The following is a 26,961-nucleotide window of genomic DNA, read 5'->3' as shown; positions in this document are numbered from 1 at the left end:
CAGGCTCTACCCACATGTCTGCCAGCCCATCCCCCAGCGGGACCTAAACCTGGTCCTTTCCAAGCTTATGGGACCCCTGTTCAAACCATTAGCGATGTGCTCCCTCCTATACCTATCTTATAAGGTGTGTCTCCTGGTGGCACTCGTGTCTGCCAGGCAAATATCCGAACTCAGGGCACTTAACCTCGGATCCCCCCTATGTGGTGTTTTACAAAGACAAGGTTAGGCTCCACTACCATCTAACTTTTCTGCCCAAGGTGGTGTCTTCTTTCCACACCTCCCAGGATATTTTCCTGCTGGTCTTTTACCCCAAGCCACACGTTTCTGGGAAAGAACCAGCTTTACACACTTTAGATGTGTGTAGGGCACTAGCCTTTTCTTTAGACAGGACAAAACCATTCAGGAACTCACCACAACTCTTTGTGGCCATTGCTGAATGGACGAGGGGCCAACCCGTGTCCTCCCAGAGGATCTCGTCCTGGATAGCCACTTGCATCAAGGAGTGCTGTGCCCTGCTGGCAGGGATACCAGCCCCGCCTCTTAGAGCGCACTCCATAAGAGCCGTGGCAGCCTCCACCGCTTTCATGGTGTAGGTTTCTTGGACATCTGCAGAGCCGCGACATGGTCCTCTGTTCATACCTTCGCCAATCACTACATGCTAACACATCAAGCCAGGGAAGATGCTGCCCTGGGCAGGGCGGTCCTCCACTCCTTTGTGGCTTCAACATCCGGCCCTCCTCCATAGGTTCTGCTTTGGAGTCATTTAATTGGAATGCACATGAGCAATCACTTGAAGAAGAAAGAACGGTTACTTACCTCGTAATTGTGATTCTTCGAGATGTGTTGCTCATGTCCATTCCAAATCCCCATCCGTCGCCTTCTCTCCGGAGTATTCCGGTAAGAAGGAACTGAGTGGGTGAAGGGGCCAATGGGTATATATGGGCCGATATATCGGCATCACTCCAGGGGGCTCTCCTGCTGGCCCTAAGGGTACTGCTGAGGGAAAAACTTCTGACGGCGCATGCACACTGCACGTACACACCTAATTGGAATGGACATGAGCAACTCATCTCGAAGAATCACAATTACAAGGTAAGTAACCGTTCTTTCATACTTTGGACCTTCTTTTTCATTAGCCGTAGGCCCTTCATAATCTTAATCCAGTCCTGTTCACTCTTGCTTCGTTTCCAAAGAATTTTTTTAAATGGTTTAATGAGAGTTAATATTTCAGTTTTGGTTTGCATGTTTGACACAAAAATGTCTTTTATTTTTGAATCCCTGTTCAATGACACAAACAAACAACTGTCAAAGAAACACGTTTCACAGGTCCACTCCCATTGCTTACACAAAATGTATCGTTCCAGGTTCAGCAGAAAGTAGTGAGATCACCCAGTCTAGCAATGATCACTGGCCTGACATTGAGATCTTCAGTAAAATAACTTTTGACCTGACTGTGCATGATCCCAAGTATGGTTCTGTGAGTCCAGTGTACACAGAACAACTGTCAAGGGTAAAACAAGGTCAGTAAAAGTTCTTTCAGTTTTCCAGCTTAGAATGAGAGATTTTGTTGGTTTGACTGGGCATAATGCTCAGGAAAGACCTAATCTACAAAACATGTGCTCAGTTTTTCTTCAAAGTGGTTTCAGAATTACATTTTATCTGCATGTTTCTTGGCTGTCTTAAAATGCATGTCATTTATCTTCTTTGTACACAGAAGCAAACAAAGAAACCAAAGCTGAGGAGCCCAGAAAGAGAGAGACGGTGTCCATGATGTTGACCAAATATTCAGCTTACAATACGTTTCACCACTGTGAGCAGTGCCACCAATACATGGATATTAATCCTGTACCACAGGTTGGTGTCACAGTGATGGGACTAGCTGCACCTTTAATAATCCCTCTCTGGTCTTTCTAAGTGCGCCCCCACAGGTATTGAACTTTGGACCATAACCTATCCTAGGATAGGATCATGTGATTCTCTCAGTTTCAGACCAGCACCTGTGATCAACTGAGGTTATGGAAGAGATTTGTCTGGGCTTTGCACTTAAAGTCCTTCCATTTGAGAAGAATACAGCAATGAATAGGGGGACCAGATAGCCTTTTCAACACAAAATATTGTTTGTTCATAGCAATAGGAATAAAGCATAAGAGAAGAAACATTATGAATACAACAAAAGGTTTGCATGTATGTCTAGCTTGCCTATACCATGCCACCTGCTGTGTGCCTACAGTCAGAGCAGCTGTATGCTCACTCAGATATTTCCTTGTGCAAATAATATTCATGTACTGGAATACCAGTTTGTGCATGCCCGATTTGCACGTATAGTTGTGATGATTGCACACACAAAACTAGGCACACAATAAAGAGAAGTCATTCAGCTAGTTTCACTTTGGCCCTGATTCAGCAACACACTAAGCATGGGCTTATGTCTCACTGAAATCTTCGAGACTTAACCTGTGCTTTAATGCTTAATCATATGCATACAGTTAAGCACATACTTAAATGAATAAATGTTCAAGTGCTTTGCTGTATAAATGGCAAGAGACAGTGAAACACTTAACAGAGATTTTAAAATGAACAGTGAGAAGGATATTAACTCATGCTGATGATCACCATATTGTTGTAAAAGCTCTTAGTAACAGTTTAAGAAAGAGTTAAAGCCATTAATTGCTAAACAGCAATGGAAATGGAAGAAGATCACCAAGGTTTTTCTGCAAAAAGTGCTTTTAGGTTTACTACTTTGCTTTTCAGACAGCTTGTAGGCAAACTGATGTTCATAATTTCCAGTTGATTTCAAGGTAGGAAGGACTGAATTGACTGTGTGGAATAAGTGGATCTGTTGTGCATAAATTATGTGTTCTGTGGGGGGTATGTACAGTCCAACATTATTGTGATTTTTCTGAAGCGTTGTCATATTGTGAAACTGATGGTAATTTAAAAGATAATGATTTATATACCTGTGTAATGTGGGTCCCAAAGGATTTCTGAAAGCTTGGCCTTTTAAATACGTTGTGATGGAAACCTGTTTTTGTAGGCCATATGTTTATAAGAAGTGGGTATAGGCCTCTGTCATTCATATTCTCTCTCTCATACATGTATATGTGTGTATTTTTTTTAATGTCCTGGGCAGAGTTTGATAGGTTAGTTTGTTTCCTGGCTAATTTTCCAGTGTTTTGTGTACATTTGTCAATAATTTCTAATGTTAAGCTTTACAGGAGCACAGTTGATTGGGCCATGTGGCTGGTGTAGGAAGATGATTATGTTATTAGACTCACAATTAGTGCCCAATTAGTTCTGCTGGATAAGGAGAAAATATGACTATAACAAAGACACTTTCAGTTTCCAAAGGAAAATATATTTGCCATTCATTTCTAGCTGCTTCCAACATTTCAAAATGCAATTAAAATTGCCATGCCCCATGTTTCTGTTGATGCGTGGCCTCCATATCTGATTTAGCATGTTGACTGTTTTCTCCCGCTGTTCTCTTGAATACAGATGACTGACTCCACCCTGCATGCATTTACATTCTCCTCCTCAATGTTAGGAGAAGAGATTCAGCTTCATTTTATAATACCCAAGTCCAAGGAGAGCCACTTTGTCTTCAGCAAGCAGGGAAAGCACCTGGAAAGCATGCGTCTCCCTCTTGTGTCGGACAAGGTGGGTGCGCGCCTCTTACATCTTCCTTCTGGCTGCCTACCATGAATCTAGTTGGCTTGCCTGAAAAAGAAATTCCCCCTTTGTCTAATGTCTTCCCATGACCTGTGCATTGGACTGTCCTTAGATTGTGAGCTTCTTGGGGCAAGGATCATTCCTTCTTGACTATCTCAACTAGCATGTCATAGATGCTGCAGTTAATAATAAAAATAATTGTTACTTGGGATATTCTGTTCTTTCTGCTGGAATGGGTCAATCGGTTGACATACTAGTCTTTCTAGAGCGAGTTAAATATTTCCTCTTTGATCTTTCAGCAGAATTTGAATATGGTAAAGAGTCCTATCTTCACTCCTTCAAGCGGCCGCCATGAGCATGGCCTCTTGAACCTTTATCATGCTATGGAAGGCATCAATCACCTTCACCTCCTAGTGGTCAAGGAGTATGAAATGCCGCTCTACCGTAAATACTGGCCCAACCACATCATGCTGGTCCTGCCGGGCATGTTTAACAATGCTGGAGTTGGTAAGTGGCGCTGGCAATGTATTACAATGAAATCAGGGGGTTTTAAACTTGTTTTACGATATGGCCTACACCTGGATAGAGAACTCAGTGCCTGCCCTTCTTGTCATGATCACAGAAAACATAACTACAGCAGTTGCATGCATGTGATTGTTTAGAAAGAGATATTAGAGAAATATTTAATATATTTTTAACTCCCTTTAATGCAATATTTGTTTTCTCCTTTTTGAACTTAGTTAATCAAACTATCTGCTTCTGCTCTTCATTTCTTCCATGGCCAATCAGACTTTTCTGTTTCCTCTCTTCTTTTGCATCTTGCACGGGCTTCTGTCCTCCGTGGTCCCTTTCTCAACATAACTCTTTATATTTTTTCCTGTGGCCTGTTTTTTTTTATTGCCCTTGCATGTTTCTCTGCTGCTCAGTCATCTTCCCTCCATACTCCACAGACCCAGTCTCATTTAGTCATTCTTATCCTGACCGCAACTCCTGGTCCACCAGTGATTGTTTCCTGTTAATCCATAGTTTTTGAAAAGATCAAGTTTGAGAATTGCAAGGGATGGGACTATTTAACAAGATGAAACTGCCACTGTAGGTTCAGGAAGGTAAATTGAACTTGAACTTTAGGTCCAGCCCTGTTGGAGGTTGAACTCTTCCCGTAAAGGATTGAGTTCCTCCAACTCACATGAGATGACGCTAATAGGTGGCTGGGGGAGGCTACCCTCTCTTCCCCCCAAAAGGCTGGCCATGCAGGTGGTAAACTGCTAGAGATGTGATGCCTTCCCTTGGAGGCCTGCCAGCCTGCTGCCTTGGGAGCACCGGAAGTGAAGCTCCCTAGAAGGGAGGGAGAGGACAATAGCCCCATCCCCACTCCGCCTCGTCACCTGAAGCCTGCCCACCACTCTCTCCTCTGACATGGAGAGGAGCAATTGGGTGAGCATCAGGGCGAGAGGTACAGAGGAAAATGCCAGGCGGGATGGCCTTGGGCAGTAGAGGGTCATTCATGGATGCCAAGCCGGGGGGGCCTTTAGGGGGAAGAAGTACAGAGCCATGGGTGCCAGGTGGGGCTGAGGGGCTTTGGGGAGAGAGGCCCAGAGGTGTAAGCACTGGGCAGGGGAAGAGATGGAGAGGATGTGGATGGGGGACATAGAGGAGGGAACAAAGCAGGGGGTGGGAAGAAGTGGCTGCTCCTCCCCCTCTCCCCACTTCTACGGTGTTTCTGGAGCTTCGTGTGTAACCCTCCCCAAATGGTCAGTACTCTGCCTATACTCTTTCTTGGTTCAAATTACTCTTAAAATGCCCTATGTTTCTTTGCGCCCACACAAAGTGGTTATGAAATAAACAGAGAAAAATCAGCAACCCTAACTCATCCTCTCTGCATTTTCTAACTTCTCTGTATCTGACTCTTACATGTTCCCTATCCCAAAGGGGGTATAATCTTTCTTTTTGTAGATTGGGCAATGCCAAACACACTGGCACTAATCAATAATATTTGAAGATGCCCGCTGAGGGTATGTCTAGACTACAGTTTTGTCAGAAAAACAGCCATTTTTTCCGACAAAACTCGTGTAACGTCCACACTGCAAGCACGTTCTTTCGATAGTAAATTGAAAGAACAGAGGAGTTTCTGCACAATTGTTACTTCTCTTTCTACAAGGAAGAAGCCTTTTTGCGAAAGAGCTCTTTTGGAAAAAGGCTTGTGTGGAAGGGGAGGAGGGCTTTTTTTTTTTTTTTTTTTTTTTTTTTTGCAAGAAGAGGCCTCCAGGATAAAGCACAGGTGCCCTAGTGGCCACTCCATATCAACTAATCACATCTCTATAGTTCCTGTCTCCTGGCCCCTCTTAAAGCTGCAGGCACCCTGGACAAGCCTTGTGGCACGAAGCTGTCCAGAGAGCAGCACCTGACTGCGTGACTCTCCCTGCCACAGGCCAGGATACCGTTGGCCAAGCGTCAAGCCCCCCGCAACCCTCCTGGCCTTGCAAGGGAGCAACAGGTGGGGTCCCCAGACCCCCCTAGGTGGACGAAGAGGTGCACCCTGACGTGGTCTGGCCTGGAGATAAGAGTCCCTCCTCAAATTGTGGGGCGAGGAGAAGACTCTCCAAGATCCCCAGGCCAAAAGGTGGAATCCGGACATTTATACCCGGATGGCTGCGTCCCTGGCAGAGCAGGGACACCCAGCCTGGACCATGCATCAGGTCCGGAGCAAAGTCAAGGAGCTCCACCAGGAATATGTCCGTGCAACAGAGTGCAGCTTGCTCTCCATGGCAGGATGCCACACCTGCCGTTACTACCAGGAGCTGCACCACATCCTGGGGGGTAGGGAAACATCTTCCCCACCTATCCTGGTGGACTCTGGGGTCAAGACCCCCATAGTTGTCTGGCCAGAGGTCACCCCGGAGGAGGAGCAGGAGGGCCAGGGCCAGCCAGAGGAGGAGGAGACCATCACCCTGTCCTGGGAGTTGGTGCAGGTCAGCCAGGATGTCTCCCAGGCCTCCTCGGATGCCTGAGAGGGATCTTCAGGTGAGTTGTCTCACACACAGGGCACGGGAGACGGGCGCACATGGAGTGGGGGGCGGGTGTCGCTTGGGCTGCACATCATGCTCCGATCCGTGCATGTGCAGCGTGAGTGTGTGGCATATGGACACATCAGGCAGCCCCTGAACACGCCTGGGATCCTGCTGCCAGGCTCAGAGGAGGCCCCACACGTCCTTCCCCTGGGGGAGGGGCGCACCCTGCTGAAAGCAGGCTAGCCACAAGGGCACAGGCACGACCCCACGTGGACCAAGGAGTGCCACACACAGGCAGGCCTGTACGTGTGAAGCAGCAGCCACTCCCACAGACAGCCCAGTGTGCCGCAGGTGTGTGTGCAGGCCCCAGGGAGGACCAGGCTGCTCCCAGCTCCTCTGCCGCCCATGGGATCCCACTGTAGCCGGACACTTCCTTTGCCTGCCTGTCCATGGTGTGTGCGTTGGGGGGGAGTGACAGTATGGTCCTCTGGGCATGTTGGAGCCCCTGTGAGACAGAGCCTGCTATGCAGACCACACATGGCCTTGCACCTGAGACATCTCCCTCCTCTGGGCCATGGACTGTCGGTTGCTGCTCACAGAGGAGGGCACGGCCTCAGGGAATGTGTCTGCAGGGATGACTGACCGCCTCTCCCTCTCGTGTGTGCTCCACAGCCGGGACCAAGGGCCGAGTCACACCACCGCAGCCACCCGCCAGAGTTCGGGGGACATGCAGACGCGCCAGGGTGCAGGAGGACCTGATGCGCCAGCGCATCAGCATCCTGCACAACATCCATCAGACCCTGGTGCACAGGGTCCATGCAAATGTAGAGTGGCGGGAGCATGCCTGGGACCAGATGATGGAGCACTGCGACACCATGTGTGCCATCATATACCGCATGGCGGAACACCCGCCTGATGCTGCTGCTCCTGGCTTCCACCCTCCTGCCCCCGTCCTATGGCCATTGTCCATCCTCCTGCTCACCCTGCTATGCCTCTGATCCCACCCTTTGCCATGCCTCTGCTCCCTCCCCTAGAAATACCCATGCCCCCTCCCCAAGTGATGCCTATGGTCCCTCCTCCTGCCCCTCCCCCTGGCCACCTGGCCCCACACAACCCCAACGAGGTCCCTGCACCCAAGGTGGCACATCGAGCTACCTCACTCTCTCTCCCAGTCATGATTCCCCCCCCCCCCCAGTTCAGAGCCCCCCTTCCCCTGCGCACCTTTTCTGAATGTTTAATAAAAAAAGACTGCTTTTGTTCTAAAACCAAACAGGCGTGTTTATTGGGAGGTCAGGGAAGGGGCAAAGGGAGGGGTTATGGGGGGGAAGGGATAGAGCAGCAAGACAGAGGCCCCTGTTGGGGAGTCCCTGGGGACAGTTACTGGGGTCCTTGAGAGAACCTCTCCCTCAGGGCCTCCTGGATGTGCACCCCCAACTGATGGGTCTGGCGGCTGTCCGGGGCTGCTCAAACACATGGACCTCGCTGATGGCATCTGCCCCCTCCCACCCTGGGAGGAAGGCCTCCCTCTTCCGCTCCACCATACTGTGGAGCACACGGCACGTCACCGCCACCTCGGGGATGTTGTGCTCCCCTACGTCCAGGTGGGTGAGGAGGCACCAGAAACATGCCTTGAGGCGCCAAAGGTGCACTCCACCTGGATCCTGGCTCAGTTCAGGTGGGTATTAAACAGGTTCCTGCTGGGATTCAGGTGGCTGGTGTAGGGTTTCATTAGCCAGGGCATTAGTTGGTATGTCGCATTCCCCACTACGCACAGTGGCATGTGCATGTTGCCAACCACAAAGTCCTGGGGTGAGAAAAAGGTTCCCACTTTCTGTAGAGGCTTGAGTTTCTGAACACTCGGGCATCGTGTGCCCTGCCCGACCACACCATAAAAAGGTCCATAAATTGTCCCCGGTGGCCCACTAGGGCCTGCAGGACAATCAAAAAGTAGCCGTTTCGATTAATGTACTGAGTCGCTCGACGGTCTGGTGCTTGGATGGGGATGGGTGTCCCATCGATGGCTCCCCTGCAGTTGGGGAACCCCAGGGCAGCAAATCTGGCCACAGTTGCATCTAGGTCTCCTAAACGGATGACTCTCTGCAGCAGCAGGGAGTTGATAGCCCTCACCACCTGCAGAAGGAGACAAACAAACACACAAAACAGAGAATGAGAGAGGGGGTGCGTGAGCCCTTGGGAGGTGCCCGTCCCCCTCCCTTCCTCTGCCCCCCCCCAAACACCACAGGGCCCACCTCCTAAGAGGCTGCTCCCCCCCCCAGCAGCAGGGCTGTGTGAGGGTGGGATGGCACAAACTTTTGGGGACAGGGCTTTCCCTCCACCCCCACAGTCCCCAGCTCCCCTTTCCCGAGGGGTCCCCCTCATTCAGCACTCTCTCCTCCCGCTGTGCAGGGACTGCAGCCCACGAGCTCCTTACCTGCATAAGCAAGGCCCCGACGGTGGACTTCCCCACCCCAAACTGGTTGCCCCCCGACGGGTAGCTGTCTGGGGTGGTGAGCTTCCAGAGGGCAATTGCGACCTGCTTTTGCAGGGGGATGGTGGGCCGCAGGTGCGTGTCGCGTCTCCGCAAGGCAGGTGCGAGCCAGGCACAGAGCTCTAGAAAGGTGGCCTTGTTCATTCTAAAGTTCTGCAGCCACTGCTGGTCATCCCACTGCTCCAGGACCAGTTGGTCCCACCAGTCCAAACTGGTCTCCAGCTTCCAGAACTTTCTCTCAACAGTGGAGTGGAGCAGCCGCAGCCATGGAGAGGGTCCCCGGAAGGAGCTCGGGGTCCAGGTCATAAGAACGGCCGTACTGGGTCAGACCAAAGGTCCTTCTAGCCCAGTATCCTGTCTACCGACAGTGGCCAGCACCAGGTGCCCCAGAGAGGGTGGACCGAAGACAATGATCAAGCGATTTGTCTCCTGCCATCTCTCTCCAGCCTCTGACAAACAGAGGCCAAGGACACCATTTTATCCCCTGGCTAATAGCCTTTTATGGTCCTAACCGCCATGAAATTATCTAGCTTCTCTTTAAACTCTGTTATAGTCCTAGCCTTCACAGCCTCCTCTGGCAAGGAGTTCCACAGGTTGACTACACGCTGTGTGAAGAAGAATGTTCTTTTATTCGTTTTAAACCTGCTACCCATTAATTTCATTTGGTGTCCTCTAGTTCTTCTATTATGGGAACTAATAAATAACTTTTCTTTCTCGGCCCTCTCCACACCACTCATGATTTTATAGACCTCTATCATATCCCCTTCAGTCTCCTCTTTTCTAAACTGAAAAGTCCCAGTCACTTGAACCTCTCCTCATATGGGACCTGTTCCAAACCCCTAATCATTTTAGTTGCCCTTTTCTGAACCCTTTCCAAGGCCAGAATATCTTTTTTGAGGTGAGGAGACCACATCTGTACACAGTAGTCAAGATGTGGGCGTACCATAGTTTTATACAGGGGCAGTAAGATATACTGTATCTTATTTTCTATCCCTTTCCTAATAGTTCCTAGCATCCTATTTGCCTTTTTGACCGCTGCTGCACACTGTGTGGAAGTTTTCAGAGAACTGTCCACGATAACTCCAAGATCTCTTTCCTGATTTGTCGTAGCCAAATTAGCCCCCATCATACTGTATGTATAGTTGGGGTTATTTTTCCCGATGTGCATTACTTTACACTTATCCACATTAAATTTCATTTGCCATTTTGCTGCCCAATCACTGAGTTTGGTGAGATCTTCTTGGAGTCCCTCACAGTCTGCTTCTGTCTTGACTATCCTAAACAGTTTTGTATCCTCTGCAAACTTTACTACCTCACTACTTACCCCTTTCTCCAGATCATTTATGAATAAGTTGATCAGGATTGGTCCCAGGACTGACCCTTGGGGGACACCACTAGTTACCCCTCTCATTAGGTCCTCCAGGAACAGGAAGGCAGCTGGCAGAAAGTGCTACAAAAACTGCAGCTTGGCCATGTGGGGCCATCGCCTACCCAGGGATAGCTCCGGCTCCATAGCGCGCACAAAAAAAGCTGTGGCATCCAAAAAAAGAACAGGGCAACCACAGCAGACACAGCTGAAGCTTTGCTGTCCCTCGAAGAGGTAGGCAAGCACACAGCAGGAACAGAGAAACAGCTTACCGGGGAGGGGGGTCCCTTTAAGCACGTGTCTCTGCAGGGCTCCAGCAACAGCACTTGAAAGCAACTGGTGACCTAAAGCCCTGTCTGAACTGGTTCCAGGTGGCCTTTTATGTGAGAGAGCCTCTAATCAGTCTGGCTGCTCTCTTTCGCAAAAGCGCATCGCTTTTTCAATGCACTTTTGTGTGTGGGCGTGCTCTTGCGCAAGAACTTTTTGGAAGATCTCTTCTGATAAAAGATTCTTGCACAAGAAGCCTGCAGTCTAGATGTAGCCTTAGCCTCTCCTAGGTGGGCCTAGATTGGCAAATACATTTGAAAAAGTATGCGTGGTAAGATGTGCTTCTCACTGTGTGAGTTTCAAGGTGCTGTGCCCTTTCTTGTATTGAAAACAGAAGCTGCAGGAACGTTCTCATTAGAGACCTACAGAAATTGTTCTGTGTCATATGTCCTCCCAGGTGCTGCACGATTCCTTATTAAGGAACTTTCCTACCACAATCTAGAACTGGAGAGAAACCGCTTGGAAGAGCTAGGAGTCAAACGTCAATGTGTCTGGCCATTCATTGTTGTCATGGATGACTCTTGTGTCTTGTGGAACATTCACAGTGTCCAAGAACAGTCCAGGTAAGTTAGCTTCTCTCAAACAATGGAACAGCTAGAGATGGGTGCAAGCCAAAGACACAGACAATCCCAAACTTTTGCAGTATTCTGACCTGGATCCATGCTTTGCAGCCTGAGCCAATAGCACTTGGTGGGCATTAAAAAATTGGCTATTTAAAACAGTCTAAGCAGAATCTCCAAATCATATTCTGCTTATCACTCAGGGTACATCTACACTACAGTCAGAGATGGGACTGTAACTCAATTAGCTTTGGTTTAGCTAGGTCAGATAATAATAGCAGTGAAGCCACTGTAGCACAGGCTATACAGACCTGCCCAGGACTCTGGGCATGTACTTGAGAGGTTAATCCAGGCCGACACCGCTTCACTGCTATTGTTTGAGTTCCATATGGAAATGCTGCACTCACACCTCGGAGTGCATGGCAGACATGCCCTTAGTAACAATTCAAAGGCGCTAGTATTTCGGGCATGACATTTCAGATGAATAACACTATATAATTCTACATTTTATCTCCAATTATCTCACACTGGTTAGTGTTTTCTGTCCATCAGTTCATATTATGATTCATAGGCACCAACTTCCTCTCTATCCAGGTGGTACTCGACCCCCGTTCACGCCCACTCCATTCCTTCCTCCAAGCCTCCCCTCACCTCTTTCCATCCCTGCTCTGCCCCCACTCCACCCCTTCCCTCCCCTGAGCATGCCCCATTCCCACTCCTCTCCCTCCTTCTGCCTCTCTCTCTGTCTTATCAGTAATACTCCCCAGCCCTGGAAAGTCTCTGTGTTTATGATTGAGGGGCAGAGGTGGGGATAATTGGCACTTACATTAGCTATTTGTAATAATGGGAATGTTTTGTATGTGAACATGAATATATAATTATATATTTGTACAGCACCTAGCACAACAAAGATCCTGATTTAAACATTACATCATAATATAGTGGCAGAGATTTAAAACATATGTGGTACATGATTACATTTCATAGCCAATCCATGGAGCCCGGAGGGACGAGTAAGAATGTGTCTTTGAAGAATGTTCTACAGCACATTGAAGCTACACCAAAAATTGTTCATTATGCAATACTGGGTATTCAGAAATGGAACAGCAAGTTGAATTCCAGGGGATCGCAATCTCCATTCTCCAGGTGCCACGTGCATGACTTCATCCTGCTCAACATAGACCTGACGCAGAACGTGCAATATGATCTAAACAGGTGAGCAAAAATGATTTAACAAAGACCATAAAAAAAAAAAAAAATCTCACTCCCAGCTAATAGCCAGGTTTCTTAGCCATAGTGAAAAAAGAGTGGTATTGTCATGGCTGGGAGGTCATAGCCAGAAGAGCCTATTTTAAAAAGCCATGGAATGATGTATGCAGTATTGTGGTAGGTCTGCAGTATTCAAACGAACTAAAATCAACTGTATGATTGGTTGAGTTACTTATGTCACATTCCTGTTACCTAGAAATGAGCATGGGCAGTGGGTGAACCTAAGACTGGGGGAGGCAACCCTCAGCCCCACCCCTTCTACCTGAGGCCCTTCAGGAGCTACCACCACAGGGGCAGGGCTCCAGCTTTTCCTTCCTCCACAAGCCACATCCCATCAAAGGGGCAAGTCTCCAGCCCCCACCCCCGGAGCATGGGGAGGGTAGGTGGCATGTGGCCCTTGTCTCATCATGTCTGAAGCCCATGGGCAGCCTGAGAACTACTCTGAAGCAGGGTGCAAGAGTATGGGTTGGGTCACGCTTGGCAGTTTGAAAAGGCAAAGCCTTCCCCTGCCTCTTATACCCATGGGAATGAGCTTTTCAAAGTGAGAGTTAGCCCACCCTTCTCTCTAAGAAACAGGAAGTGCATGCAGAGATAAGCATACGCAGCGAGCAAATGGATGTTTTGTGTGTGATTTTAAAAAAACCCTGTTGTATGTGTGATTTCAAGAGTAAAACTGCAAAAATCTAAAATAACTACACTACAAAGTTAATTCAAACTAACGGACATTAGTTCGAATTAACTTTGATAGGCGCTACACTAGCGCTCCGCTAGTTCGAACTTAATTCGAACTAGTGGAGCGCTTAGTTCGAACTAGGTAAACCTCATTCCACGAGGACTAAGCCTAGTTAGAACTTGCTAGCCTAGTTAGAACTTGCTAGTTCGAATTAAGGGCTGTGTAGCCCCTTAATTCGAACTAGTGGGAGGCTAGTCCTCCCCAGCTTTCCCTGGTGGCCACTCTGGCCAACACCTGGGAAACTCTATTGCCCCCCTCCCGGCCCCGGACCCCTTAAAGGGGCACGGGCTGGCTACGGTGCCCGTGCCAGGTGCAAGCCTGCCAGCACCCAGCCAGCAGACCCTGCACCTGGCATGGCTCGAGCCAGCCACCCAATGCCCCCCAGCCCTCCCCCTCTTCCCGGGACGAGGCTGGCGGCTCCCGGGAGCTTGCCCAGGACCGCAAGAGGCGGGCACCCGCCTGGTCCAGTGCAGACATCGTGGACCTCGTCCACGACCTCCGCACTAGGCACAGGAAAGCGGCCGTCTAGAGCAGGAGAGCTGCCAGCCTGGCCACCCAGGAGCAGGTTTGCATGAAAATCAAGGTGGTCCACTGAGACCCCCAACCCTGAGCCCTGAGCTTAGAATGGCCGTACTGAGTCAGACCAAAGGGTCCATCTAGCCCAGTAGCCTGTCTGCCGACAGCGGCCAACACTAAGGACCCTGGAGGGGATGGACCGAAGACAATGACCAAGTGATTTGTCTCATGCCATCCATCTCCAGCCTTCCACAAACAGAGGCCAGGGACACCAATTTCTATCCCCTGGCTAATACCACTCCCATGGACCCAACCTCCATGAATTGATCTCACTTCTCTTTAAACTCTGTTCTAGTTCTAGCCTTTACAGCCTCCTGCAGCAAGGAGTTCCACAGGTTGACTATTTGCTTTGTGAAGAAGAACTTTCTGTTATTAGTTTGAAGCCTGCTACCCATTCCTTTCCTTTGGTGTCCTCTAGTCCTTCTATTATGGGAACTAATGAAGAACTTTTCTGTATGCACCCTCTCCACCCAAAAAAAGCAATTCACCTGGATATGTCTTATAGAAGGGATCCATTCTGAAATAGAGACAGACAGATCAATGCTGAACGATATCTAGCCAAAAGTTAAAAAAGAGTTTGCAGTCAGTCGATGGGGAGAAGAAGACGGCTATCCAAACTACATACTTTAAAAATAAGACTTTTCTTCTTATTAAAATCAGTCTGCAAGGGCCAGTAGCAAGTTGAATTTGAAGTGCTCTGTAGATGATTTGTGTAAGTGAATTTCCTTTTTTATAGCAAAGTAATTGGTGAAAGAGTCCAAGAGGTGGTGGGTGCATAGAGTTCTAGAATACATCACAGATTGTTTACAAAAAGAATACAATTTATCATTTATTTCAAGGAATATAAACAGATCTGATGCTCTTTGCAGACACACAAACAATTTCGTGAATATGTGTTTAATATCTAGGTACTTCTGTGAAGATGTAGATTTTAACCTGAGAACAAACAGCAGTGGCCTACTCATCTGCCGCTTTAACAATTTCAGTCTCATGAAGAAACACATCCAGGTTGGAGGGCAAAAGGACTTTACCATTAAGCCAAAAATCATGGTGAGATTTGCATGTTTGAATCAAGAAAGCTATGGGCAGGAGACAGAATTGGTACTTGGCCATTGTTTCCATGAAAGTCAAAATTTGGATGTTTACTTAGTGTGTCAAAGAAAGTTTGTTCTGAGTTTGTAAAATGAAGCACAATGGCTGGACCCACTATGTACTATACTATCTCAATACAAGTAGTAATAAATATTTAACAGTTTCTCCATCTGGAGCAGAAATCCTGGGACGGGAGTCTTTGATGTTACTGTCACGATACCACAACTCCTGCATTATAATGCAAATATCAAGACCATAGTGGGATTTGAAAGCTGATTTAAATAATGTCAGTTAATTCACAGATTTCTTTGGCAGAGTAAGGCTTGAATTAGGAAATTTTCAAATCTAAATTCTAATCAGAAGGGGATTTTTTTTCTAAACTCAAATTTAAAGGTTTTCTAAATTCATGTAGGATGGATAAATGTATTAGTTGTATTCCAGTCTCTAGTCATTTGTGGCGATCTTCAGTCGCTGTTGTTAAGAACCGTTTTACAAAGGCTGTGATTGTTTTGTACTCTAGCAATCTTATTTTGGTCTGGGACACTGGAATTAACACTTCCCAGATTTTAATGCTTAGGGAGAATGGCTAATTATTCTTTGGGTATCAAACAGAGTTGGAATTGTAACTGTGTGCCATTCTGTAGATAAAGTCATTTGCCTGATGGGTCATAAGGGGAAAATTGAATCTCTTGAGATTGTTGGGAGAGGAGGGAGGCTGAGGGGCATTGTAGTAAATAGTGTTGTTTTTTAATTTAAACTATTTGTATTTTTATTTTCTGTCCTTTTGCACTGAGATATTTACAAATGCACTTAAATATCAGAGAACAAATAAAACCCAGTTTCTGCTATTTCCATGTGGCACCACTGGATTGCATGATCTGGGGGGTTTCATCTTATTTAGCAAACGGGGATTACAGTAACCTAGCCACAAAAAGATAAACTGTACATCCAGCCAAGATGCAGCCTACATCTTTGTGTTGGTTGAAAGAGGTTCCATAATTTTCATTGCAGGTATCGGAGAGCATGGCCCCAATACTGCCTCTTCAGTATGTCTGCGCCCCAGACAGTGAACACACATTGCTGGCAGCCCCAGCTCAGTTCCTTCTGGAGAAATTCCTTCAGCACGCAACATACAAACTCTTTCCAAAGGCCATCCATAACTTCAAGAACCCTGTGCTGGCCATTGACTGCTACCTGAACATTGGACCCAAGGTAGAAAATATTTCCAGGGGGGAATGGGATCTTCCACAAATACAAACTGCCACATTCCCTACTTTTCATTTTTCAAACCTTTCTTTTCGTATGATGATGTCTTAGAATCATCAGGGAGAGTATTGAACCCAGAACTTCAGTCTCTCTTACTCAAAGTAAAAGACTAATTCTGTAAGCATGGAAAGGAATAGAAGCAAGTCTCTTCTGCTGCCTGAACACTGGGAGCATGAGGCTGAAAGATATGTGCTGTGCTAATAGTTTCATAGAGTCCAAGGCCAAAATGGACCATTGTGATTATCCAATTTGACCTCCTGTGTAACACAGGCCATAGAACTTCCCTGAAATAATTCCTAGGCCATATCTTTTTTTTTTTAAGTCTTAATTAAAAAATTGTCAGTGATGGACAATCCATCACAACCCTTGGTAAACAGTTCAAGTGCTTAATTACTGATCTGTCCTGTAGGCTCTGACTCCCTCCTCACAGCGGGGAGCTGACTCTGGCACTCAGCCACACAGCAAGTCTGCAAACCTTGGTGTCTCCCCGAGGCTGGAAGGCTAGTGTTGGCTCCCCACTGTTGGGAACGGGACCCCCAAGCCTCATGGGACAGATCAAAACAAGCCACAGGCCCCATCTGGGCCCTGAGCCCTGCCTGGCAAGGGGAGATGAGAATCATGCGTGAGAATCATGGCCCAGGGAAGCATCAGGGGGCGTCACCTGCAAAGTGTGGTGATGCAGACCCACTTGCCCCCGGGAACTGTGTCAGGTAGGCGCCCAAATCTCCTGGCCCTCCCACCCAGACCCTGCACTCCATCCCACTCCTGCACCGAATCTCCCACCCAGACCCTGCACCCCCAACCCACTATTGCACCCTATCTCCTGCTCAGATGCCGCACCTCCACCTGACTCCCTAGCAGCCCCTTCTCACACATTGATCCCCTCATTTTGGCCCCAACTCAGAGCATAGGGGCACCTCATAAAAACTAAGCCCAGGCCCCCCCTGCAAAGTTCTATAATTATCTGGGTCTTTCCATTTACCTTCTTTACATAGTGGCACAATGTTAACTTTCTTTTAGTCTTCTGGAATTTTCCTGGTGTTCCAAGTCTCATTGAAAACCAGCATTAGCTGTCTGGCAAGATTTTTTTCTGTCTTCCTCAGCCAGATTTTTTTAAAACTTTTGAATGCAAATTATCCTGACAACCTGTTTTAGCAAGTATAACTATGAAATGGAAAGTATCATATGATATGACTACATCATCTCATTTTTCCCAAAGACAGAATAAAAGTGCTTATTGAACACCTCAGCCTTTTCCGCATTATTGAGAATTATACCATTTCTATCTAGTAGTGGACAAATACCATTGTTTATAATGTTTTGTGTTCCTGATATACTTGACACAATCTTATTTTCCATAATTGTGCTGACCAGAGATTTTTCTTTGTGTATCTTTGCTTCCATTATCAGTTTTCTGCAAATCCTAGCTTTGGATTTACATTCATTACTATAAATCTTGTTAATTCTTTAATTTTTCTCTCGATGTAAAAAAAAAAAATTTCCCTGCAGGGCGATACAGTGACATCATCATGTTACTTTGCATCCTGCAGGCTCTGTCCTCCCACAGCCTCCCTGCCCCAGACAGTGTTTGGAGATGGCAAACCTGCCTGGTAGCCTGGTCTGGGCAAATTCCACTTCCCAAAAGGCTGCAGCCAGAGCTGAGGGGGCAGGACCCTTTGGAGGCAGAATCTACCCAGGTCGGGCTGCCAGGCAGCTTTGCCGGTCCCCAGTGTCTGGGGCAGGGAGCAATTCCATCCAGGACCTGGGTGCCGCTGTGGATCAGCCTGCTGCAGGGAATGGAACTGCGGTAGCGCTGCCGCCGTTGCTTACAGGGAAACCCCAGGTAGAGGCTCCGGGGTGGCTGGACCTGGGAACATTGGGGGGTGGGGGGCCTTCCCAGCAGCCAGAGGGTCTGAGGTGCCAGATGGAAACAGGCCCACAGTAGAAGCGGCACGGGGCCTGGTGCCATTTCTTTGCTGGTTAGGTTGCCTGTTCATGGGAAGGTGCAGGGTGTGTGTAGGGAGGGAGGAAAGGGGTAAGAGTGTATGTTGGGATGGGTGGTGCAGTAAGGGGAGGATGACGGGGTGAGAGGGATATAGGAATGGAGGCAGAGGGATTGGCAGTGTAAGGGTACAAAGGGGGGGGGGATTAGGGAAGGATCGGGGTGTAGAAATATAGGAGGAGTTAGGGGTAGGCAGTGTGGGGTGGGGAAGGGGAGGAGTTACGGAGGAGGGTGGGGGTAGGAATGGAGGTGGGAGTAGGGATGGAAGGATGGGGTAGACTGTGGACCATGGACTATTTTATTGGCAGGTGGAGCAGGAGTGGGAAGGGTGCAGGCAGGGGGGACTGGCTGGCGATTGAAGGGCCTGAGCAGATGAGATGAGCTAGAGCATTCAGATAGAGGGGCCCATCCAGGGGTGTGATGGGCAGAAGTGGAGAAGGGCGCAGCTGGGCTCAATGCAAGATTAACAGGCTCTCCGGTAGCAAAAGCAGCCAGCAAGAGGGGGACTTGGTGAGCGTAGCGAGCAGGGGGCACAGCCCTCTAGTATTTCATATTTATTTTATTTTTTATAATGGCCCTCGCTTCCTCTGTATACTAGGATCTGTTTTCTTTAAACAGTACACCCTTTTTCCTCAATTGTAAAGTGTTCTTAAATAAGTCCCAATTATCAATTAGGAATAAATTCATCCTCCCAGCTGATTTGGCTCATAATTGTGTTCATCTTTGTGAAACTGGCCCTTTCAAAGTACCATATATTTATAAATCACTGGTCTTGACTTTATTCTGTTGGCATGTTATCAAGTCATGATCGAGCTGCCATTAATTGTTAGTTCTATGATCAGTACCTCTTCATCTGTCAAGAGAAGGCCTAAATTAGAATTTCTTCGAGTTGATAATATTTAGCAATTCCAGGGATCCAGCATATATTACTCAGATTGAAATCCCCAGGATCACATAGGGTTTTTTTTCCATCCATCCACATTATAGATAAGTGCATAAGTAAGCAGACATCCTGTTTCCTGATGTGATTTGTCTTGAGGCAAACAGCAACCTTAGGTTTTATCTCTTAGGATATTGATCCATATGCATTCAAGATCATGTTTTTCTGAATGATCAGTGACTTGAAAAGACGTAATACCATTTTTGACAGATTGTCTCACTGTATTCCCTTTTGACCACTTGAAACTTCCTAAATATGTTAAAACCATTGATTTTTAACATTCCAATCATAGGCATCATCCCACCTTGTTTCAATAATATGAGCCGGATCAAATTTATGCTAAAAATGAGCAATTCCTTTTGTTTATTACCTGGCTCTTAGCATTGGTGCAGAACCTATCAATGTTTCTCTTCCCTTCATGTCCTTTGGTTTCTTGATTGATTTTTGTTCTCATTATCTGGATTTTGTTCTCACCAGTGCTCATGTCATCCCTCTTTTTACTCCCTTCCTTTCATTATTAGGTTGATGGCCATCCTCAATCTTTGTAATCTATCACAACTAATAATGTAAGAATTGTCTGTAATTAAAGCCCCTGTGCTTGGGCACTGGTTTGCCATTAGCTATCTGTACAGACCCTGAGAGTCATCTGTGTACTTTTTAAGACATGCATCCCCCAAATCTTTATTGCTTTTTTTGTCATCTGTTTCTGAGTCACATGGGCTGCAACCTTATTCTTGCTTGGCCAGTTTCTAATATTATACTGTTGCACTAGCCTGATTGCTCACTTCAGTAAAGCACAGTTTAATTATCATCATCTTTAATAGAACCCTCTCTACACCACTTTTGTATTTTTATTCTTAATAGGATGCGCTTCAAATGTTATCTCATCAGAACACATGAAATAATATTACAATTGTTGGTGACTATTACACGCCATAGAAGTTTTTATTCAGTCTGTGAGGTAATGGAAAAGAATGGAGTTAAATTAGTCTACAGCGGGCACTTTCAGAAGGGTGTTCAAATCAGTGTTTCTCAGCCAGGGATAGATCTAATCCTGGGGATGCTCAGGGATCTTCCAGGGGGTACATCAACTCATCGGGATATTTGCCTAGTTTTACAACAGGCTATATAAAAAGCACTAGCAAAGTCAGTACGAACTAAAATTTCATAGACAATGATTTGTTAATATTGCTCTCTATACTTTACTCTGAAATGGAAATTCAGTATTTATATTTCAATTGATTTATAATTATATGGTAAAACTGAGGAAGTAAGCAATTTTTCAGTAATAGTGTTGCTGTGACACTGTTGTATTTTTATCTGAATTTGTACAGTTTTAACTTGAGGGGCACACAAGACAAATCCTACTCGAGAGAGGTACGGTAGTCTGGAAAGGTTGAGAGCCACTGCCAGAGGTTTTATTCTTATCTTAACTGCAGACATGACTTTTCTTCTGGAAATCATCCCATCAAAAGACCAGGAGCTGAGGCTGTGTCTAGATTACACAGTTCTTCTGGAAAAAGATATGCAAATTACGAACTGCAATTTGTGTAGCTTTTTCCACCTCTTTTTGGGTCAACTGTGGGAAAAACCCACATTTCCCACTAGGCCAATTGTGAGGAAAAAACCCTTTTTTGGAACATACCTTCTTCCTCGTAAAACGAGGTTTACAGGGATGCCAAAAAAAATGGTCTGCTCTTCGGGGAAAAAAAGAACAGAAGTGTTCCTTGGAGGCAGCAAAGGTAGTCTGTAGTCTAGACATACCCTGAATGCAGATATTAGACTGTGCACCATTTTATTTGCTTTACTGATGTATCTTTGAAATATAAGAAAATCCCATTACCGTGTATAAAGGTTTTTGTTTTTTTTTAGTAGAGGGAAGAGATTAAAAGGTGAGAATGAATGAGATTCATAGCAGAGGTTTTTTTAAGCTAGAAACTTGAAAAGGTAACAAATGAGATAATGTTCAGTGCTTTCTGTGACTGTCATTAGGCCATCTTCCTGTTTAAATTCTAATAAAACCCCAAACTGTATCCAAGATTGTGCATTTTTTAATAGCTTATATCAACCAACTCTGGCCTCTTTGTAATTATTTTATGTGCAACCTCTGCATAAGATTCTCTTATGTGTTTTCTTAAAACATTCTTTCTGTTTTGGTTTCAGGTGGCAATATGCTATATCAGCTCCCGCCCACACTCCATCAATGTCAACTGTGAGGGAGTGTTTTTCAGTGGACTCCTGTTGTATCTCTGTGACTCTTTCGTAGGTGCTGACCTTCTTAAGAAGTTCAAGTTCCTGAAAGGTAATGATTTCTCCACTGGGTGTATCTGTTGCTTTCAGGACAAAGTAATAGCTTACAAGCAAAATGAAATATAGAGGAAGAAATGGATCCATATACTTCTACATCTTCATAAGCCATGATGTTGCATTCCTCTTGGAGCATTCTGTCTGCTCTTGTTTTTTATTTGTATAGCTGCCACCATCAGAACAAGGCTATCTAAGAGAAGAAAAGCCTTGATAAACAGCACTAACAGTGGCATCAAATGGAAATAGGCAGGGCTTGACAAACGGCGGCGAAACTTACTTGCCAGCCCCGCACTGTGCATGCGCAAGTCCTGCATTGCACATGCGTGCGCCGCTGGTGAACAGGGTGACCGGCTGAAATCTACTCACCACAGGTGAGTAGATTCAGTGATTTGTCGAGCCCTGGAAATAGGTATCGTATAAGTGGTGGTTCAGTCAGTGCAGCATGCAGCTGAGTACTTCACTAACATATTATTTGGGAATAGAGATCAGAACAAAGATATTGCCATAATGGATAGGACAAGCATTTCATCCATTCCAAACTATTATGGTAGTGAATATCCAAATACTTTCTTTTGACCTGTTTTAATGGTTGTCTTATGCTCTAATTATAAAGGGTTATACTACCGATTCTATGTTTTAAAAAAAATCCTTGTCTAATACAGTTGTGTATGTTGTTGTCCATATAAATATTGCATCCTTCTAAACTGTTGGCCTCAGTGACACCTTGCAGCAATGAGTTTTGAGGTCTAAATACTCATTGCGTGGAAAAGTATTTCATCAGTTTTAACTCTGTTGCCTTTCAGTCTCATTGAATGTCCACTTCTTGTGTTACAAGTTAGGGTAACAAGGATTCAATTTGTGGCATAATATTTTCAGTGACTAGATTATGCCCCCTAGATTTGAGCAAAAAAAGGATACTTTAGCATGTAGATTGCTCCCTCGCCCCAACTATTATTTCCTATCCTGTTCTTTTACATCCTGATCTTTTAGTTTGTATGTTTAAGCAGTGATCTTTACTGAGCTGTCCACAGTAACATGTAGATCGTTTTTCCTGGATGGTTACAGTGTAATTCAGACCCTAATAACATGTAAAAGAATACGATTGCCAGGTGTCCGGGTTTGAACCGGACCATCCGGTATTTGAGCTTTCTGTCTGGGAAACAAATTGAGAAAATACTGGACATATAAATGTCCAGTATTTTCTAATTAAGTTTTATTATTATCTAGAGTATCAGTACGTAATTGCGTACTGCCTGGCTGGTAGACACGGTCATGCTGCGTGGTGAGCTTGTCTACCAGACAGGCAGGATGCAACCACACAGTAGAGAGGAAGGGGGCGGGGGTGGGGGCGGGGCAGAATGGAATCCCTGGAGCTGGACTGGCCTGTGCGCCCTGCCAGGACCATGGGGACAGGCAGCACCCCAGGATCTGCATGCGCCCAGACCAGCCCCGCTTCCCGCCGGCCAGTTCCCCCCGGTCAGCCCCGCTGCCCCCAATCCCCTCCTGGCCAGCCCTTCTTCCCACCGGATGGGTCCTTCCTCCGATCTCTCCCGACCAGCCCCGCTCCTTGCCAGCCGGTTCCCCCCCCGGCCAGCCCCGCTCCCCCTGACCAGCCCCCCCCCCCCCCCGATCTCTCCCGACCAGCCCCACTCCTTGCCAGCCGGTTCCCCCCCGGCCAGCCCCGCTCCCCCTGACCAGCCCCACCCCCCATCTGAGATCAAGTGTGTTCGGTATTTTTTTGAAATCATCTGGTAACCCTATATAAGAAAGTTAAATTTGCTTTTGTCAGTACTGAATTTTCTCTGTCATGCCGTTTTGTTTAGCTGCCTCTGAAGTTACTCACAGGTTTCTCTGTTGATTCACCTCAGAAATGTATCCTCTGCATTTTTTGTCACCTCACTGTGGATCTCTGACTTTTCTTTAAGGACACGTCATGAAGGTTTTGTGTTTTGTTTTCAAGTGCTGGATAGCATCTACCATGTCATGCGCATGATGAGCAACTATCAAACAGCAGTAGTCTTGAGGCACCCTATAGTTAGCCTCGTGTGATAGCAAAAATAAACCATTTGTTTCTGATCTGTTTTCTTCCTATTAGTACTTAATCCATGACAGTACTTTGTCTCTCAGCACAGGACTACTAATAGCTTTTTGGGAGGGACTTTGGGGAAGGTTTTTTGAAAGTTCAAATTAATCCTATAAACCGGGGGCAAGACAGCCTCTGCTGGCCAGATCTGGCCCACCAAGCTGGTGGATTGAGCCCACAGTCACCCTGCTGCTCCCCAGGCCAATCAGGCCCTGATTGGCCTGGGGGTTGGGGGAACACGTGAAGTCTCCTTACCCAGTCAGTGGTTCTCCTCCAGCCACTGAGCGCCCCTAGCAGAGATGGGGCAGGGGGCAAGAGACTTTGCATGTTTCCCCCACCCCCAGGCTAATCAGGGCCTGATTGGGCCAGGGGTAGGAGGCATGCCTGAAGTCTCCTGCTGCTGTGGTACCTAGAGGGAAGCACCAGCTGTTTTAAAACAGTTGGCGATTCTCTCTAGGCACCAAGGGCAAGACTTCACATACTCCCCCACCCCTGAACCTATCAGGATCTGTGGGCAGAGAAGCATGAGAAATCTCCTGGCCCTTCCCCTTCCGCCCAAGGCTCTGCAACTTCCAGAAATTTATGAAGTGGCCCCTTTATAAATGTATTGCCCACCCCTGCTATAAACCATGATTAAGTGTCTACAGTCCTAAAATCATTGACTGGTTATGCAGGTCTAGTCACTTAGAAAATGGTCTAATTTTATTTTTGGAGTAGTGTGCGGGAAGAAGCAAATCCCAGGAGTTCTGATGGGTTGCCCAGACTTGCATGAGTAGAAACCTTTGCTGGGTCATGGAGTCTTTTTGTAATGTTTGTAAGGCTCCTAGTAGATGGGAATAATTCAGGGCTGGGCAAAATACAGCCTGGGGGCTGGATCCAGCCTGCCAAGCCACCAGATCTGGCCCGCGGCCCACCCTGCCAGGACCCCCCGGCACATGCAGCTGCCGTGATTTGAAACAGCCGCTGTGGGGCTGTGCTCTGCAGAGAGGGGAAAGCTGCATGCGATCTTCCCACCCTCAGCCCTTCTCAGGTCTGACTGGCCAGAAATAACTGGCCAATAAGAACTGACCTCAGCCAGATTCTCAGCTCCTATTAACAGCCAGCCAATCAGAGCTGAGTCGCCTGAGAGACTAGGGCAGCACCACCTTTGAGAGAGACTGTGGACAAAGGGAGCAGCCTGTATTTTCAAGCAGGCTGGAGGAGACGCTTAGATAAACTCCTTTCAGCCAGCACCTGTCTCTGGCACCCCAACCCCTCCTGCACCCCAACTCCCTCCCCCAGGTCACCATCCAAACCCTCTGCACCAGATAACTCCCTCCCAGACCCTGTACCCCCTCCTACACCCTTCCCCCAGGCCAGAATCCTCTCCTGCACCCAAACACCCTCCCAGGCCCTGCACCCGACCCAGATCACAATCTTCTTCTCCACCCAAACACCCTTTCAGACCCCACACTGTCTCCTGCACCCTAGTCCCTTACCCCATGCACCCTTCTGCACCCAACCTAAACCCTGTAGCCCCTCCACAGAAAAATGCAGCCCATGACCACTTACTTACCAAAAACTTGGAGTGCCCCCCCCCCAAAAAATATTGCCCATCCATGGCATAGTTACACTGCAAAAGGGGAAAAATGGGGGTGGGAAAATGTTCTTAAATTGAGTTAAAATAGCAGTGAAGACACAAACACAGTAGCTCATATTCAACCGTAGGTTCCCTTTTAGGTTTTAACCGCTAATGTGTAAAAAAAAAAAAAACTCAATTGCCATGACTTCACTGCTGTTTTAATCCATGTTAGCTAACCTAAGTTAAGTGCACCTTTTTTTTTCCAGCATAGATACATGTACAGTAGAGCTCTAATCCCTGACTAGTACTGTATGAACTACTGCAATATAAATAAATAAAGCTCCCTTAGTCGTGCCATAAATCTTCATTTATTTGAAGTGGCTTTGCCAAACAGTTTGGCTACGTCTACACTGGTGTGATCTTGCGCAAAAACTCTTTAGCGCAGGAGTTCTTGCATTAAAGTAGTTGCGCAAGAGAGCGTCTACACTGGCATATGCTTTTGCGCAAGAGATGTGCTTTTGCGCAAGAGTATCCTTGCCAGTGTAGATGCTCTTACACAAGAAAGCTCCAATAGCCATTTTAATCATAGGGCTTTCTTGCACAAGAAATTCATGTTGCCTGTCTATACTGGCCTCTTGTGCAAGAACAGTTGTGCAAAAGGGCTTATTCCTGAGCAGGAGCGTCAGAGTTCTGGTGCAAGAAGCCCTGATTTCATACATTAGAATGTCAGTTTACTTGCACAAGAACACGTGGCCAGTGTAGACAAGTGACCAGTGTAGACAGGCAGCAAGTTTTTGCGCAAGATCGTGCCAGTGTAGACACAGACCATGTGAGTGCATCATTTCAGGTTTGGACTGTAAAAAGAGACTTTCCTTCCCTCTCCTACCAAATCCCTAGTTCATTGTTAATTGCCGGCTGTCAAAACACATTTTGCAATACGGTAAAACTCCATCAGTCCGGCATCCAATGCTCTGGGACTCCTGATGGTCCGGCACCATCAGGAACCCGGAAGTGCTGGGGCAACCGGACAGGCTTCCCCCATTCAGCTGCTGCTGAAACTGACCAGCAGCTGAATCGGGGAAGCCGGGAGCAGAGCAGCTGGGGTGCTGCCGCGTTGGTCTCGTAGCGCTGCCCCTCGGGGCTGCGAGACCAACCCGGCAGCACCCCAGCTGCTCTTGGGGACGCCTGGGGCAGAGCAGCTGGAGTGCTGCCAGATTGGTCTTGCAGCGCCAAAGGACGGCGCTGCGGGACCAACCCGGCAGGACCCCAGCTGCTCTGCCCCAGGGGTCCCCGATTCAGCCGCTGCTGAAACAGATCAGCGGCTGATTCCAGGAAGCCCGGGGCAGAGCTGCTCTGCCCTGGGGCTTCCTGGAATCAGCCGCTGATCTGTTTCAGCAGCGGCTGACTTGGGGACCCCTGGGGCAGAGCAGCTGGGGTGCTGCCAGGTTGGTCCCGCAGCATCGAGGGGCGGCGCTACGGGGCCAACTGGGCAGTACCCCAGCTGCTCTGTCCCAGGCGTCCTCAAGAGCAGCTGGAGTGCTGCTGGGTTGGTGCCATAGCGCTGCCCCTCAGCGCTGCGGGACCAACCCGGCAGCACCCCAGCTTCTCTATTGCAGGCATCCCCGATTCAGCTGCTGCTGAAACTGACCAGCAGCGGCTGAATCAGGGACGCCTGGGGCAGAGCCGGACTATCATAAGGGGGGGCTATGAGGGG

At 47.4% G+C, this 26,961-nt stretch overlaps 1 protein-coding gene across 10 annotated transcripts in view; it reads left to right on the top strand.

Moving 5' to 3' along the window:
- The window catches only part of GREB1L (GREB1 like retinoic acid receptor coactivator), a 223,253-nt gene that overhangs the window by 195,352 nt on the left and 940 nt on the right, over nucleotides 1–26,961 (top strand). For 8 of the 10 annotated variants that reach the window (XM_075920892.2, XM_089776291.1, XM_089776295.1 and 5 more), the window contains 9 exons: nucleotides 1,365–1,520; nucleotides 1,715–1,854; nucleotides 3,496–3,657; nucleotides 3,969–4,176; nucleotides 11,256–11,421; nucleotides 12,406–12,633; nucleotides 14,905–15,046; nucleotides 16,100–16,300; nucleotides 21,460–21,598. In XM_075920892.2, coding sequence (XP_075777007.2) covers nucleotides 1,365–1,520; nucleotides 1,715–1,854; nucleotides 3,496–3,657; nucleotides 3,969–4,176; nucleotides 11,256–11,421; nucleotides 12,406–12,633; nucleotides 14,905–15,046; nucleotides 16,100–16,300; nucleotides 21,460–21,598 — 1,542 coding nt within the window. The remainder of the gene's footprint in view (nucleotides 1–1,364; nucleotides 1,521–1,714; nucleotides 1,855–3,495; nucleotides 3,658–3,968; nucleotides 4,177–11,255; nucleotides 11,422–12,405; nucleotides 12,634–14,904; nucleotides 15,047–16,099; nucleotides 16,301–21,459; nucleotides 21,599–26,961) is intronic. The other 2 variants (XM_089776294.1, XM_089776292.1) reach the window with 1 other exon arrangement.

This window comes from Pelodiscus sinensis, chromosome 2 (assembly GCF_052426305.1).
Source record: "Pelodiscus sinensis isolate ZL-2025 chromosome 2, ASM5242630v1, whole genome shotgun sequence".
Lineage (NCBI taxonomy): Eukaryota > Metazoa > Chordata > Testudines > Trionychidae > Pelodiscus > Pelodiscus sinensis.
The sequence above is the reverse complement of the archived record's forward strand: the minus strand, read 5'-3'. Positions and strand labels throughout refer to the sequence as shown.